Source organism: Rhinopithecus bieti, unplaced genomic scaffold (genome assembly GCF_001698545.2).
Source record: "Rhinopithecus bieti isolate Rb0 unplaced genomic scaffold, ASM169854v2 scaffold_35305, whole genome shotgun sequence".
NCBI classification, from domain to species: domain Eukaryota; kingdom Metazoa; phylum Chordata; class Mammalia; order Primates; family Cercopithecidae; genus Rhinopithecus; species Rhinopithecus bieti.
This window is the reverse complement of record NW_016814878.1, coordinates 60,606-77,799: the sequence shown is the minus strand read 5'-3', so window position 1 is coordinate 77,799 and position 17,194 is coordinate 60,606. Positions and strand designations below refer to the sequence as shown.

Sequence of the window (17,194 nt, the reverse complement as noted above, 5' to 3'; positions counted from 1 at the left end):
AAACTGTTTGAAATTTGGAAACTATTTTGTGAAAGAATTTTAAAATTATGAAGTTTGTATACAAATATTTATGAAAGTGATCTGATTTTGACTTGCTAGTGGACTTCACTCTTATGACTGATTAGAATTATTTTCCTTCAATTTTCACTGCTACCATTGGGACCATCCTGAAGCTCTCCACTAAACCATAGTGGCCAACCTTCAAAGGTAGAAGGTCTTTAGTCAAGGCTTTATTCGTAGTCAATTATCACAATTGTTATACTCATTTTTGCAAAAGGGCTTTCTCTGAGTTTTTACCAAATGTTTCCAAACTGAAATAGAAACCACAGGTTACAAGGAAGTGGAAAAGAAAATTAACATATTTTAAGCAACTACCATGTGCCAGGGTGTTTAATCATTACAATAATTATGAGTAGGTATTCCAAAGAAGGAAACAGACTCTGACAAGTTTAAACAATTTTTTTTTTTTTTCTGGCATCAAGTAAGCAGTCAAGCTAGTTCCTTTTAATGGATATAACTAATTATTTTAACTTTTATTTAAATATGCCATATACAAGTAGTTTATAAATCACAAGTGTTTGTTGTTACATTTTCACAAAGTGAACAAATCCTGTGAAACCAGGCTCCAAATCAAGAGAACAAAAGAACATGACCAGAATCTTAGAAGCCACACCAAGTGTAACCTTTCACTCACAATCCCCTCCCTAGGGTTAACCACTCTCCCGATTTCCAGCACTTCTACCATCAGAGTAGTTTAGATTACATTTGTTTTACTGTTTTTGAACTTTCTGCACACGGAATCATGGAGTATGTACTCTTTTATGTCTGGCTTATTTTTCAACATTGTGTTTGAGCAATTCATTGGTATTGTTACATAGAGTTGAGCTTTCTTATTCTAATATCCCACTGTGGGAACGTACCACAATTTACCTAACCATTCTACTATTAATAGACATTTGAATACTCTGTGTGTTTAGCTTTTGAATAGTAGTTCCATGAACATTATTGTACATACATGTCTTCTAGTACACAAATATACACATTTATGTTGGATATATACTCAGGAGTGTAATTGCTATGTCATGGGATTTGCATTAGAAATCCTGAATAATTGATGTTCTTTTTAACTTCCAGTCTTCCAAAGTGGTTATACCAATGTACACTCTCATCAGCAGCATATCAGAATACTTATGGTTCACATTCATGTCAATAAAGGCATTCTTTGTAGCTAGGCTTCTGACTCTGATACCCAATGCTCCTTTCCTTTCACCTAAATTTCATTTAAAGGTAAGAACTTGGTAACAATTCTTTTTTATAAATTCCATGATTCTTTCTAAGATTTTCGTTCGTTGTTCGTTGAGTGATTTTCCTTTTTTATACTGGAAAATATATTTGTGCTGAATAGAATTTAGCAGCGTTGTCAGGGTATCAGAGGCCTCATATAAATATTTATCTTCAGTAAACCCAGCCTCTTCTATTTTTTCCGCATGGGTAAAAAGAATGGCTGTGTAATTCATCCAAGCATGCCCAAGAAGTTCCTGAAAGAGAGAAGTTAAATAGCTATTGAACTTGAACTATATTCCTCAAACATGAGCAAAGGATTTATTATGGTCCAATATAGATAGCCAGCAGATGCATATTACTATGTTTCTGAAAGCTGATATACAAAGTAGGAAATGAAGACAGGGTCAAGTATTGTAAGCAAATAGAGGGAAAGGGCTTGACTTTCTGAAAAAGGCAGGATTAAACAGACAATTAAATTCTCTCTTTTATTTTGCTATGATAATTGATATATACACAATCTCAAAACTGCATTGCTGCATAGATTTTTCAACATTCAGTAGTCATTTATACTTGTCTGACTATCTGGTTCCATTTATACTTGTCTGACTACCTGACTCCATTAAAGCCACTGAATTTAAGTCAGAGGACCTTGGTCAAGGGAATTGTTTTATCTTTTACTTTTTGTAGAAATATGTTATTATCATTACAAGCATCTACTAAAGATATGAAATTATATAATCTGTTAAGAATCTATTGATTAATCAGGTGACATGTAATGGAAAAGCTAAGATAAAAATACATTTGGTGATTTGGAAGAACCACAAAATATTATTACTGTGATTCTCATCTTCCTGAATTCACATGTTTAGAATGGAACACAGTTTATCTGATGACTTCCTCTAACGTGGTTGAAAAACACTGAAGAGTGACGTTTCTTTGTTTTAGTAATATGTGGAAGTTGGTTATGTAATAAATTCTTGTTTGATTCGTGAATATAAGCTGATATAAAGCAGAAGTAACAGCATGTGGCAAATTGTTCATGTAATATGAAAGGCATCTAGAAATAACCCTTGAACTTTTTCGGATATTTCCAAAGTTATATGAAATCACAACGTGACAACAAAATAACATTCCCTCCATTCCGAACAATACTATTACCAAAATATTTCCAAAACTACTACCAGTTTATAACAAGAAAAATACAAAATGCCTAAGAATAAACATAATAAGAAACACCAAGACTTCTAATAATCAGAAGAAAGAAAGAAGGGAGAAAAACTAACATTTAGTGCCAGATATTACGCTAACCACTTTACATGCTTTATCTCATTTGAAGCTTAATGCAATTCTTTGTGGGAGATACTATTATTATCTCCATTATGATGTTGGTAAACTGACTTATAGACTTTGAGTTATATGTATTAACACAAATCCTGGTTTTAAAATTTATTGAAAATATTGAAAGACAGTCTGGGAAATCATTTTCAATGTACATAAAAAATACAGGATTAGAATTTATAATATTGAAAAATTGAAAAGAAAGAAAAAAAGAACGAAATAAGAAAGAAAACAGAAACGGAAGAGAGGAGAAAGGAAGGAAGGAAGGGAAGAAGGCAGGCAATAGGGAGTAAGGAAGGAAGGAATCTGGATATGTAAATCTAACATGAAAATACTCATGAGAACTATGGGACAAAACATTTAAAATTAGAAACATCACAATCATGGTTACCAATTACAACTGATACAGTCTGGCTTTTATCAGAGTCATTTATTTATACATCAGTTTTTACAACTTCATAGTAAACTCTTTGAAGGCAAGATTCATATCTTTCCATATCAATCAAAGCTTTCAGCACATTGTAAATTCTCAGTAAACATCTGTTAAATTAATTTGGAATTTAGACCCTCATTATCATCTCAAATAGAAGGCTTAGGGTTCTATTTATTTCTTTTCAGGGTTTGGTTTTGAAGTATAATTAATCTTTGTAAAACTTCTTCTTTTTGTTTTTTTTCTTTTGCAGTTTATCACCACAAATTTGCCTGTAGTCTGGACTTTCTATTTTCTCTTCAGAGGGACTCTTTCAAGGAATAGGCACAAAATTTTTCATCATATCTGTTCAAAATTTGTCTACATATACCCACCATAGAATAGCTGCATATTTTATTCCTCCTAAAATACCCTGCTTAAAGTTTCACGATCCGTATGTTAGGGAATAATTATTGTAATAGAAATATTCTAAACATTAAAAAATAATTTTTTAAAAAATTATTATTCATATAATGTCAACATCCCATTTTGCCTAATGGTAACATAGCAACATTAGCAGACCTCTTTAGAGTTTGTTGTATATTCAGTATGTTGTAATAGATCTCTGCTGGAAGAGGAGTCACAGAGTTGCAAAGTAAATGAACAGTGATGTTATGGGTTGAATTGCATCCTCCCCCAAACTCATGTGTTGAAATTCTGATCCTTAGTTCTTCCGAATGTGATCTTATTTGGAAATAGCATCATTGCAAATATAATTTATTAAGCTAAGGTCATTAGGGTGAGTCCCTGTCTAGTATGATTGGTGTCCTTATAAAAAAGGGAAACTTGGGCAAAGACGCAAGTCCCGGGAGAGTGCCATTCGTATATGAAGATAGCCATCTACAAGCCAAAGAAAGAAGCCTGGAACAGATCTCTCACAGCCCTCAGAAGGAGCCAACCCTGACAACACCTTAATTTCAGCCTTCTAGCCTCCAGAACTGAAAGACAGTAATTGTGGTACTTTGTTACAGCAGCCCTAGCAAACTAACGCAAGTGACTAAAAAAATTAATACAGTACTAAGTATATTAGATCTGGGCTCTGGGAATACAGTGATCCTTGAATCATTTGCATCAGAATCACCTGTGAGGCTTTCTAAAAATGCATTAGAACCATTAGGGCTAGATCCTGGAATTTGAATTTCATAAAGCACTTTAGATGATTTATTCCTTTTGCAAATATTTATTGAGGGTCTACTTTGTTCTAGGCATGTTCTACGTGGTAGGGACGGGTGTGGAACAAGACAGACATATTCGGTTTACATTTAGTGGAGATTTTTGTGTGCTAAATTAACTTAGAAAGGGAGACAGGAAAGAAATACTTTGAATTTGTTTCAATTGCAAATGTGATAGAAATTATGTTAGCACTATAAAGGTGAGCATTTTGCCCATTTTGTGGTGGAGGTGGGAAGTAGGAGTAAAAAGGAAAGATCAAAGTGCCTTGCATGTGATGATGCAGTGACCAGATTCTTAAAAAATACATAGGAATTAACAAGGTAATTAATGTAATCAAGCATGATTGAGATTGTACAGCATTAAGATTTTATTTCTAAACAAGTACAGCTATTGATCTTCAATCACTCTTATCTCTGAAAGTTTATCAAATTTAGAGCCAGACCTGATATTCACCAAGTACACCATGAATATGGTAACACTGATTGTCAAATATCAAAATGTTTTCATGCAAATTATTAAATAGCTACTGCTCTTAACTCCTTGAGAGCCATCCTAAACTTACCCTTAGATATATATTGGCTGATGTGTGGACTTGTTATTAAATATTTTTGAGCCCCAGTAACTTAATGGATGAGGTATTTGCCTCCTTAAATAGTTTTGAAATATAGTATTGCTACAATAAAAGTGCACATTAAATAAACTATTTTGCATAAACAGTCCTTTCTTGAGTTTTATATCACAACACAGAATTATTTTCTTTCTAGATTAGTACTTAATGAAGTAAATGGTTTAACTTTCATAGTATTTCTTTTGTTCGTGTTTTTCTGTATTGTAACATTAACATGTTCCCTTTTGATCTCCACCAGACATTTCCCATAATTTAAACCACACTTTTACACCTAAGGAAAATAGATTTGTAAGCTCCATGCCACTTTAAAGTTCATGTGTTCAGTCACTGGGAAGTTTTTACATATTTATAATTATTTAAGAAAGGATGCTCATATCTTAAACTGTGAGAGAAATTACACTTTTGAATTACTGCCAAAAACAGAAGAGAGTGGTTGATTTAGCTTAAAATCTTTAAGTCAATTTTGTCCAGCAAATAGTTGAGTATTTGAAAGTGGTGTTGCTTGCTGAATAGTCTTCGTGTTAGTGGCCAAACATGTTCTCTATGGACCCAGAGAAAGAATAATTACAGTTGATTGATACCTCACGTAAAAATCCAAAAGCAAGATAAGTTAATGTAAGTTATCTGGTGTTAATAATTTAAATATAGTACTAAGCTAGATGAAAATTTTACAATCAATCATGAATTGTTTGCTTTCCGAGCGCTAATGGGTATGAGTCCATTTAGTCCTTTTGGGACAACTGGTTAGGATATAAACTTTGTTATCCAGGAACTACATTCATTTTCCCAGGACCTCACCAGCCCTGCCCCATTTGTTTGTGGTTGATGAAATCATAGTATCTGGACTTTTAGGGGAAACTAAAAAAAAAAAAAAAAAAAAAAAAAAAAAAAAAAGAAAAGCCAACTATGACATCAACTGAGAAAAAAATTATCATGGAACAGGAAGACAATAAGGACCATTTTTTAAAATACTTTATGCTATTCCCTTACTCTCACCCCACTTAAAATATTACATGTTCCTTTTCAGAGAGCCAAAGCTGAATGATAATTTCTCGTTAGGTCAGATCCAGAGAATATTCACCCTCAGAGATCATCTGTATAAACTGCCTCTTACAGATGAGGGTATTGAGGACTTGTGGTGTCAAATGACTTGGCCAAAGTCATAGGGCTGATGACTGGCAGGCTTGGACCTGGAACCAAGGTCCCCTGTCTTTTCCACTAAATTGGGGCTTTTCAGGTTAACCATACTAAGCCAGTGAGGATTTTTCCAGATTTTTTTCTAAATTAATAAAAAAGTTACTTCTTATGGTTATAAATCAGGACCATGTGAACTTGATTTTACTGTATTTTCTTCTGAAGTCTACCAGGATAGACCTAAAAAACACCATTTCCTAATTTTAGGATAAGACAAATACTAACAATAAAGTAATAATGGCCAGAGCTATTTGCTGTGCACTTGCCACGTGTCTGTGCCTAAGCTGTATCATTTACTGTTAATAGGGTATTAATCCCACAAGTAACCCAATGAAGTACACACTACTGTCTTTCTCAGCTTACCAATGAAGTTTAGAGAAGTTACTTGCCCAAGATCACAAAGCAAATAAGTAGCTAAGACTTGAATACTTTAGAACCCATCTCTTAATCTCTATGCTATCTTGCCTGTATCTAGTAGTTCGTTTGAATGAGTGCTCATTCACAATCTCGGTAGTGATCATAACAATAAAAACAATACTAGTAATACTTTACCATTTTCTGTGACCTTCTGTAAGCAGGCGCAATGCTGAGCATGATGTATTTATTAAATATAATGCTCAGAACTCTTTAACATACATAAAATTATCTCCATATTACAAGTAAGGAACTGAAACCAAGAATGTTTTAGTAACATTTATAGTCATACACCTATAAAGTAATTAGGCCTGTTCTTTAACTCAATTCTAACAACTAAACCCATAATCTTAATTTAGTATTTTCAGGCTCTGAATTGGCTTTTCTGAGCTTTTTGTAAATACATTCATCTGCAACATCAACAGTTCGGTTGTCGATTATGAAATAAAAGTACATGCTTGAAACTTGCTTGTACACAGTAATAATACATAATACCATAATAGTGGGGGGAAAATGGACCGTAGGCAATACCTAGGCTCAATTCCTAGTGCAGCTTGGCTGTATGCTAGCTCTTTCCTTGAGGTGACTATATTATATCTTCTCTGATTCATTATTTGTGGGTTTGTAAACATTCAAATGAGATTCCAGATAACATTCGAATAAATTCTTCCTTCTATTTCTCGATTTTGGAGACATGACTCACTGATATCGCCATCATTTTACTGTAAATTAATAAAGGCCTAACAAAAATAAAGAAAAAGGGATCATTTGGGGAAAATGTTACCATCGTCACAGCCGGCAGCATATAACTCCTCTGCGAAATATTAAAGTACAAATTGGGGAAGATATTTAAAGAGACAGCAGAGAGGCACAGGAAAGAAGAAGCTACTTCTCTGACTCTGGCTTGGTAGACTCTTTCCACAGAACTAGTCAGTGCCCCTGCAAAGGGGTAAAAGAAAGAAGGCAGGCACTCCATTCTTCATTTTGCATCAGCCAGGAAGAAAAAGAAATCCATAGTGTGCCTGAAACCTGAGGACCTAACAGCTTCTTGCTCCTTCCTAACAGCTGCTGGTCCTGTTGAATATTCAGACATTCTGCAACTGCTTCCAATCTGTGAGCACATACAGATGGCTGCCACCAGCATCTGAGGCACCTTCAGGAAGATCATAAACAGCCAGCCTGTGCTTAAGTGACCATCAATTAAAGACTGTAGCAGAACCCAGGAATAGGTCTGCAGTGCTCCCAGGGATCATAGGCCACTCAAGATTATTAAACCTTGGCTGCTGATTTTCTTGAGAGACAGAAGTTATTTATTCCAGAAAGAAATATTTGGGATCTGCGCTTTGCCGTAGCTCATCTCCTCGCTGCCTTCAATTCCTGAATTGCACACTGATTTGGAAGGCAGCTGTAAGAGAAGACTCTATGCCAAACATTGTTTTAAAAGACCAAAGACATGTAGGAATTGAGTTCACATGTATAAAAAAGCCTCACAGATGACATTATTGTCCTAGATCCTAAAACTAGTAAAACCTATTTTCAAAATGTATATCATTTACAAGAACCTTTTGGGCTCAGCATAGGTTCATGGTAGGGAAAAATATTGAGACATATGGAGAGAGTCAGGGTAGCTTTTGAAAAAGAGTTGTTTATGTGTTTACTGAATTTACTGAATTATATCCATTTATAGCCTCAGCTAAATGTTTACTTAATAATAGGTTTAAATGAATTTTTAAGAACTGTCTAAAGATTATACTGATGTCATGGATGCAGGCTTCCCACCACTTGATTTCTACCAGAAACATTGTTTGAAATACAGGCTTTCACAATTTGGAGGAGGTTTTGGGCTTTCTTAGATCCCATATTGTTTCTTAATTGCAATCATCTTCTATTCTTCTTTACTTTTGTATAGCAGATCCCTGGTTTTCCAGGAGTTGCATGATGAGGACTTTTTTTTAGTACTCTTGTCACCCTGATTTTTCCACTAGTTTCTTGTGATTGTACATATGGCATTTTTTTTTCAGTTTTAGAAACATACACAGTTACCAAAAAACAATGTGTTTATCTGTCATGTAGAAGTATCTTTTCTAGTTGAAGGGAAAAAAATCTTCATTAAAACAAAGTAACTATCTTTCTGGGCTGTAATAGGGACTATGTCAGTATAAGCTGAAACTGAACCAAAAGAAGAGTAGCATTTTTTACAAGTTCTACTTGAACAGAAAAGATCTGTTCGCCATTCTGTATAAAGTTTAACTGTGGAGCTTCTAGTAGACCTGGTGTCTCTGAGCTCAGTGACTCATTGAAGTTCCTGAGTAATACTAGTGAAGTCCAGCAGCTATATTTAGATTGACTCAGACGAAGAAATCTATAGATTGAATAGAGCAGCTCAATGAACAGTTTCCAAGAATTGTAAGTAATAGTCTACACAGGACTATTAATAATAATAGTCCACACATCATACACACGCACACACGTACACACACACAAACACACACACACACAAACTTCCAACTCCCTCCATCTCCTAGCTGTGGTCATGCACAGGCCTCTTATCCAGCTCCTCTCCTGGAGACTGGCTTAGTGACCTATAATGACTGAACAAACAAACAAACAGGAATAGACCACCAGGGAAAGGTGGCATGTGTTATTTATGCTCAACCTGAGGTCCCTGTGATCTTCTTATGGCTAGAATGGAGCAGTCACTTATGCTACAGCTGATAAGGCAAGCAAAGAATCTGAAACTCCGAATTGTTTTCCTATACAGAATGCATAACTCTCTCTTGAATGCTCACTATGACTTAAGTCTTATGAAGCACCCCCTCATTCACTATACTGCTTTGGCACTTAATGCATTATCTTTTCCTGGTTTGTTTATCTGATTTTCCTCTTCTAGACTGTAAACTTTCTGAAGGAAGGGCTCGTGTCTCATTTACCAGTCATTACGCACTGTTCAGATGCTCAATAGAGTGTTCAATGACCAAGTCAGTGAATGAGCACCCATTTCTTGGTCAACTATAAGAGATTGTCCCTTTGATGCTGAATGGATGCAAGTCAGTGTTTAAGTTCAGTGGTTCTAAGACCTGACTGTTTTTGAGAAATACATGGAAAGTTATGAAAATGCAGATATGCAGGCTCCACTCCTGGGAGTCTATTTCAGTACGTTTTGGATCAATCTTCTTTAACAAAGAACCCAGTTGATTCTGATGCAGACAGTCCAGGGACAACATTTTGCAAACTTATTTGGGTTTTTTGTTCTAGGGGTTTGAGGCTTGGTTAACCTCTGAAATTTAATATCTCATTTTTTTTTTTTTTCTATGAACCAGTTGTAAAATGACTGATTGGGTTCCTCTGAAGGAGGTCATTAAAATGACTTGGGAAAATCAAATAATTTTTACTATTCCTAGGTGATCAACACTTAGTTGTTTAAATTATTATTTTTACCAGTTCATGGTTCTTTACTATTAGGATAATGCCCTCCAAGAGGTAATAATGGCATTAGTGCAATTGCATCTTAGTATTACCTGGATCATCTGGACTGAGTCAGTTACTTCCTGCCCACAGAAAGGTACATCTGCTCTCTGAACCAGGAGTGCAAGGTGGAGACCCTCTTGTCCGAAGTGATGTGCCAGAGCCTCTTTGACTTCCTGTTTCACATGCTTCTTGCTCAGCCTGCTGTGTGGATAACCTGGAGTGTCCAACACCTGGACTTGCAGGGTTACCTCTCGCCCCCGTCGACGCATGAAGCTATGGAGGTGACAACTGCGGCCCAGGCTACAGCATGTGGTCACAGAACAGGGAGCAAAGCTGCTGTGAAAGTCTGTGCTTCCCAGCAGAATGTTTCCAGCAGAACTTTTCCCACTCTGAGTCATGCCAAAGAGGGCCAAGTTGATGATTACCTTGTTGGGGTCTGTCATGGCTGTTGGAAAACAAAGGTATAGCATGCATAATGAGGCTTCTGCATTCCCCCAATGTAAGGTTTCCTACCTGGCCTGGTTGCACTCCAAGTAGGATTTGTTTTCCCTTCATTCGTAGTGACTAAAGCATGGAGGAGGACTGCTCCACTAAAGCGGAGATGCCCCAGTGACAGAAAGGAATGTGGAAATAATATCAGTAGTTTACAATGAGAAGGGAGAGAAGTCAAATACAGATAAGGAAGGATTTAGGAAACAGTAATTGCAGAAAATGAGGAAAAAAATCCCAAATTACGTGAAGATCATATAAACCATGTTTAGGAGAAATATGTTAACTCATCAGTGTGATAGGTGAGTTGGTTTAGGAAAAGGTGTTGAAGTTCCTGAGCCCAGGGGCAAAGCTAGCAGTAGTATTTAAAGGTTATTCACTATTGGAAAAGTAAGAATAGAACAGTGGAAGAAACAACCCTTCTTGCATTTTTAACAACATCACCCATCTTCCCGCTTCCCGACCCACTGCCTGAATACACAAGTGGTATCTGCAAAAAATCATCCTTCCTGATTTCCTGAATGCTTCTTTCCTGTGAAATATAAATAATGTTAAAGATGACTTCTGTTTACTAAATTTTTTTTACAACCAGGGAACAATGGTGAAAATAAAAACTCCTTGTAATTCTGTTATAAAGTAATTAATAAATCATCTCTATGGTTCTTTAGTGTTAGTGTTGGCTCTTTAACGAAGAAAGTCAAGCCTAACACATTGGGCAGCTCAGAAGGAAGGAGAATCTTGGGAGACTCTATTCCACCTATAATACCTGTACAGTGGCCGATCCTTTGTACACAGCATAAGCCCCCTATAGCATTTTAAGGCCATTGATCATTTTCACTAGATTTATAAGCAGAGTTACTTGCCAATTGCTAAAACTGATCAGGCTGCTGATTCAGAAATAAAGACATTTTAATATTGCACATTTATTATTTTTGCTTATATCTTGTAACTTTACTACACAGTTTTAAGTACTGCAGGTCCTTCTTGTCCTTTAATGCCCCTCACTCCATTATACCCACACCCTAATATGAACACCTTGAAGGAGCTTCATACCTCCATAAAAAGACACTCATTTTGTAGGTTCCCCCAGTTCACGCTAGCTCTCCCAGCTCATTCAGTGGTGTCAACTGCAGTGAGATGCAGTCAATTTCTTTTTACTCCTAAATCAGCGGTGTAATGTTTTTAGAAAATTAATTATGCAATCCCAATCCATTTGCTATATTTTACTTACCTTTTCCAGTCTTGAAAATGCTTTCTCCACAAAGACGTCTCTCGCCCTGGCACAGCTGTTCTTTCATATGAACTTTCACCTTCTGATAGCGTTACTGTACCACTCTGGGACTGACACCGTGTGTATTTCATTTAGTTAATCTATTACCAGACAGCCTCTTAATAAATGATTAGTTGTCTTCCCCTAATCAGCACTGACCTTTTTATGACACCTGACAGACTTGTAATTTTAACAGGTACTGAAACATTCTATTTTTAGTATTTTTTTATTGAGTGCATTTCTTATAGGTAACTACTTATTTATAGCATAAAGAAATGCAAGATGGGTATTAAACAGAAATTAGACATTCTATAGCAATGATTACAATTTTTTCATGATCTACAACTAGATCATGACTTCACATCAGTATTTAGTTCATAATACTGTTCAAATTTTTTAAGATAATTCTTTTTGCTATATTTGTATAATAAAATGTATCATTTTATCCTAATTTATGAAACCACTGGGATGATTATATTGGCACATGCAGCTTTCATATCAATTAATGAGAGTATATTTAAGGAAAGGAGTACAATTAACTATAACTTGAAGTCAAATACATTTTTTTCTTAACAACTTGGGTTTTATTTTCTTATTGAAATCTCAAATTTTATTTTTTCTACTTCTTAGTATATTACCCATATTAATTCAAAATACTTTCTTGTTGCTTTAAGTAGTATGGCTATAGTCTGATTCATCTTCTCTTGTATTTCTCAAAAAGTCGATGAAATATGTATTTCTGGGTGAAATAAACTTGGAGACATCTGGAATGTCTTATGACTTCATGGGCAGAGAGTTAAAAAGTCTTCTTGCTGTGTGGCTATGACAAGGAAAGCATGAACTGGCTTCCTTCATCTGATAAGCATATTGGATTTCTTGAATGAAGCAGAAAGAATCTCCCCCAGGTGGCAGTAGCAGCCTGTTTCCTAAGAAGTGATTTTGAGCCAGAATTTATTTTAATTTTCTTCCTTAAACTGTAAACGGACATTCTTCAACCATCTACATAAACACATATTAATTGTGTGGGGGATTTTTTGAAGAAGAACAAAGCCAAACTTTCTTTGCTATGTTCCTTACAGAACACAGCAAGCATGAGCTCTTAGTTTTTCAACAACCCCCCCGCCACGCCTTCAAAGTTACGGTTTAAATCATTTGCTGAATGCAACAGCTAACTGTTTAAAAAATAAAGTTCAGAATTCATGAGCATGATTATAAGTTCCAATAAAACTGAAAATTTTTTTGATAATTTTTCATAAGTCTAAAGCAGGTTTTAGATTTGAGTCAATTTAGAGTTCTTATAGCAGAATAATTTATTATTACATGATGTTGAAAGCTTGATTTTTTAATCAAGATGAAAGAACAATTTGAAAAATTACATTTTCACAGACTTGGCTAAATATAATGTAGTAGGGATAAAAAAATGTATTATATTTTAACAGTTGACTACCGAATTTCTCTTAGGAAGGATATGGTCTGAGAAAATTGTTTAATTTAGCTACTTGAGGTAGAAAACAGGATCCTGAGAACATGAGCTAAACTCACAGAAATTATTGTAATAGCCAATCTGCTGAGATGAAGGGGAAAAGTCAAGAAAAGAGTAGAGAAGATCAAGGTATAAAAGGAGAGAGGGAGTGAGAGACATAAAATGAGGAAGTGAGAGAGAGATGCAGGGAGGGAAGAAGGGAACGGGGAAGGACAGAATAAAGAACTATGACATTATAGTAGGACAGAAGGTTAGATCTCTCAGTTTTGTAAATGTAAAGGGCTAAGGAACTATTTTAGAGTCAGGCACATTTACAGTTTTCTTACATGAAGGTGGCTTTTATTTTGTTTTGTTTTGGTTTTGCTTTTATTTTATTTTATTTTGATGAAAATTAATGGAAAAGTCTAAGTTATACTTCTGTGTCAGTGCAGGACAGGCACCACAAAAATTGGAGATTGTAGGATGACATCTGAATTAAAGTAATTTAGAAGAGGCAGAAAGTTAAAGCTAGAAGGACTGGTTAATCCTTTGCTCTGATGATATTTCTTTTCTTAATAAAGAACTTGCAGAAATCATTAGGAGGACATTTAGACTCTCCACAATCAATGAAATGAGATATTTTGGGGTAAGGGTGACTCTAGCTGACAAGCAACTATTGTATTTCAAATTTTATATATGTACACACACATACAAACATATGGGCATACATATATATTCACATATATATTTATTTACTCATGTTTAGTATATACAAGTATATATATAATTTATAATTTACATGTTTTTATACTCAGGAAAATTGTGTCTCTACTCAAATGAGTTTTATTGCAAGTAGCTCTTGATATAGCAATTTGATTAAAATGTACTTTCCCAGTTTTAGACAAGTTCCTATTTTCATTGGCTTGAATGGTTAATCGTTGGCTCTGATGATATTTCTTTTCTTAATAAAGAAGACTTTAAGAGTATTGACCACACAGATTTTGTGTTTAGGATGATCAAATGGCTTTAACCTTTAACCTTGGATAACACTGCACCAAGTTGAGAGGAACACTGGTAAGCTAGTGGTGGTTGGTGCTGACTTGATTAACTCAGTCTGAGCTAGTTTTAGAGTAAGGCATCAGATCTTACTGTTGGATGTTTTAGGACACTGGTAAGCAGTTCAAATTTGGTGGACAGACGGTCTTAATTTGAATGCAGTTTGAAGGTTCTTGAACCAATGAAGAATGGCCATGTCTGGACAGAAATATTTATGGGAATATAAATCTTCAGTCTAAGCTTGGTTGGCTGGTCTTTAGTGAGACTACCAGTCACATCCCTATGCTGGAATGTTTATGATGTTTTTGTTTAGTTTTGTTGTTCTTGTTTGCTTGATTGTTTTTTTTTCTTCTGAGTAGTCCGGCATATAATTTTTCAGATTATAAATATATACATTTTAAAAAGCATTAAAAAATACAGAAAGAACATGGAAGAAAATAGAACCACTTTTAATTTCCTGGGGACCATGAGACAGTGTCTCTCTTGGGGGATTGACACAACAGGTACATTTCCTTTTGCAATCTACCCATATACTCCCCTACTTACTCCTCTTCTTTAACAATCACTGCTGAGAGGAATCACACAATTTTGATGAGAGGCATTAATAATGGGAGTAGGTTTAGCTTGTGAACTGTGTGGAGGCAAAAGCAATTGTTGGCAATTACTTAATCAGGATACAATATTCTTTTGAGAGAGTACTGTATTTAATTTTCTAAGATCTAGACAAGATGGCCACACCGGTGTTATCAGCAAGTGCTCCTCCGGCCACGCCAGCCGCAGCCCCGGTGGCGGCACCAGCATCAGCCTCACTCTCAGTCCCAACGCCAACGCCAGCACCCGCTGCGGCTCCGGTTCCCGCTGCGGCTCCAGCCGCATCCTCAGACCCTGCGGCAGCAGCAGCTACAACTGCCGCTCCTGGCCAGACCCCGGCCTCGGCGCAAGCTCCAGCGCAGACCCCAGCGCCCGCTCTGCCTGGTCCTGCTCTCCCAGGGCCCTTCCCCGGCGGCCGCGTGGTCAGGCTACACCCAGTCATTTTGGCCTCCATTGTGGACAGCTACGAGAGACGCAATGAGGGTGCTGCCCGAGTTATCGGGACCCTGTTGGGAACTGTCGACAAGCACTCAGTGGAGGTCACCAATTGCTTTTCAGTGCCACACAATGAGTCAGAAGATGAAGTGGCTGTTGACATGGAATTTGCTAAGAACATGTATGAACTGCATAAAAAGGTTTCTCCAAATGAGCTCATCCTGGGCTGGTACGCTACAGGCCATGATATCACAGAGCACTCTGTGCTAATCCATGAGTACTACAGCCGAGAGGCCCCCAACCCCATCCATCTCACTGTGGACACAAGTCTCCAGAACGGCCGCATGAGCATCAAAGCCTATGTCAGTACTTTAATGGGTGTCCCTGGGAGGACCATGGGAGTGATGTTCACACCTCTGACAGTGAAATACGCATACTATGACACTGAACGCATCTGAGTTGACCTGATCATGAAGACCTGCTTTAGCCCCAACAGAGTGATTGGACTCTCAAGTGACTTGCAGCAAGTAGGAGGGGCATCAGCTCGCATCCAGGATGCCCTGAGCACAGTGTTGCAATATGCAGAGGATGTACTGTCTGGAAAGGTGTCAGCTGACAATACTGTGGGCCGCTTCCTGATGAGCCTGGTTAACCAAGTACCCAAAATAGTTCCCGATGACTTCGAGACCATGCTCAACAGCAACATCAATGACCTGCTGATGGTGACCTACCTGGCCAACCTCACACAGTCACAGATTGCCCTCAATGAAAAACTTGTAAACCTGTGAATGGACCCCAAGCAGTACGCCTGCTGGTATAGGTCTTAAACCCAGGACTCAGAAGTGAAGGAGAAATGGGTTTTTTGTGGTCTTGAGTCACACTGAGACAGTCAACTGTGTGTGACTCTAATAAACATAGCCTACCTTTTGTGAAAAAAAAAATTTTTTTTCTAAGATCTATTTATAATTTTAGCAATGCTACTAATAATGAGATGGATTGACAGCTTTTTCTTTTTATCCTATGTGTCAGGTTTTCAGATCAGAAATATGTCAACCTTTTAAAATGAATTAGAAAAAGTTTCTTCCTTTGTGGTGCTCTGCAATAATTTAGATCCTTTGGCAATTATAAATCCCTGGAAGATTTGAAAAATCTTCCATGAAGACAGCTTAAGCTGAACAACTTTCTGGAATTGATCCTCAAACAACTTTAACAATTTCTGCCATAGTAATTTGACATTTTTCGTGTCGATTTTGATGATTTATACTATAATAAACACATATCTGCCTTGCTCATATCTATGATTTAAAAAATGTGTAATCATCTTCATTTCTGGTATTAGATTTCCTTTCTTGTTCTTAGGTGGCTAATATATTAGGTTTGGCTTTCTATACTTAATAAATATTTTTTTCTCTCTGTGTGTGTGTGTCACAATTTAATTTTGCACTTTTATAGTTTGAAAAGAATATCCATGAGCATAAGCTAGATGTATAATTTGGTGTCTTGAAGATATAAGAATGTGATTTATAATAACCAAAATTTGTTCACCAACTCTGAAGCAATTAAGTTGAAAACTGAGAATCATACGTATACTCGCATTATCACAATTATAATTAGCGATTAATCATACAAATATATGTGATTATTGAAGAAATGACTAAAACCTCAATCAATATATTTCTAATACTATACTTACTAAAGGAAAATAACATGTTGAAGAAAAAATTTCAACACAAGTGTGCTTAATTCAGATTCTCAAAAAATTTGTCAAATGATCTCAAATCTCCCAAACCTTATTTTTGAAACACTTCTGCTAAATTCCATTACCCTGGTTTAGATTCTTTTTTGTAAAAGACCATTTTTACTCACTTGAGAGAAATAAGATGACATAGTATAATACAGAATATCGTAAAAATATGTTCGTAT

The 17,194-nt window shown here is 36.1% G+C and overlaps 2 protein-coding genes across 2 annotated transcripts; one reads left to right on the top strand and one right to left on the bottom strand.

The window, feature by feature from the left end:
- Window positions 1–350: 350 nt before the first annotated feature.
- On the bottom strand, window positions 351–11,765 carry GIMD1 (GIMAP family P-loop NTPase domain containing 1). Its single transcript, XM_017852589.1, has 3 exons — window positions 11,689–11,765; window positions 10,019–10,413; window positions 351–1,538 (listed from the first exon to the last, which is right to left on the bottom strand). Exons 1-3 carry the CDS (start codon window positions 11,753–11,755, stop codon window positions 1,278–1,280), a joined length of 723 nt encoding a protein of 240 aa, XP_017708078.1. The 5' UTR covers window positions 11,756–11,765; the 3' UTR covers window positions 351–1,277.
- Window positions 11,766–14,969: 3,204 nt separating this feature from the next.
- LOC108515576 (eukaryotic translation initiation factor 3 subunit F-like) lies at window positions 14,970–16,204 on the top strand. The gene has a single exon (XM_017852595.1). It carries the CDS (start codon window positions 14,974–14,976, stop codon window positions 15,727–15,729), a length of 756 nt encoding a protein of 251 aa, XP_017708084.1. The 5' UTR covers window positions 14,970–14,973; the 3' UTR covers window positions 15,730–16,204.
- The last annotated feature ends 990 nt before the right edge of the window (window positions 16,205–17,194 follow it).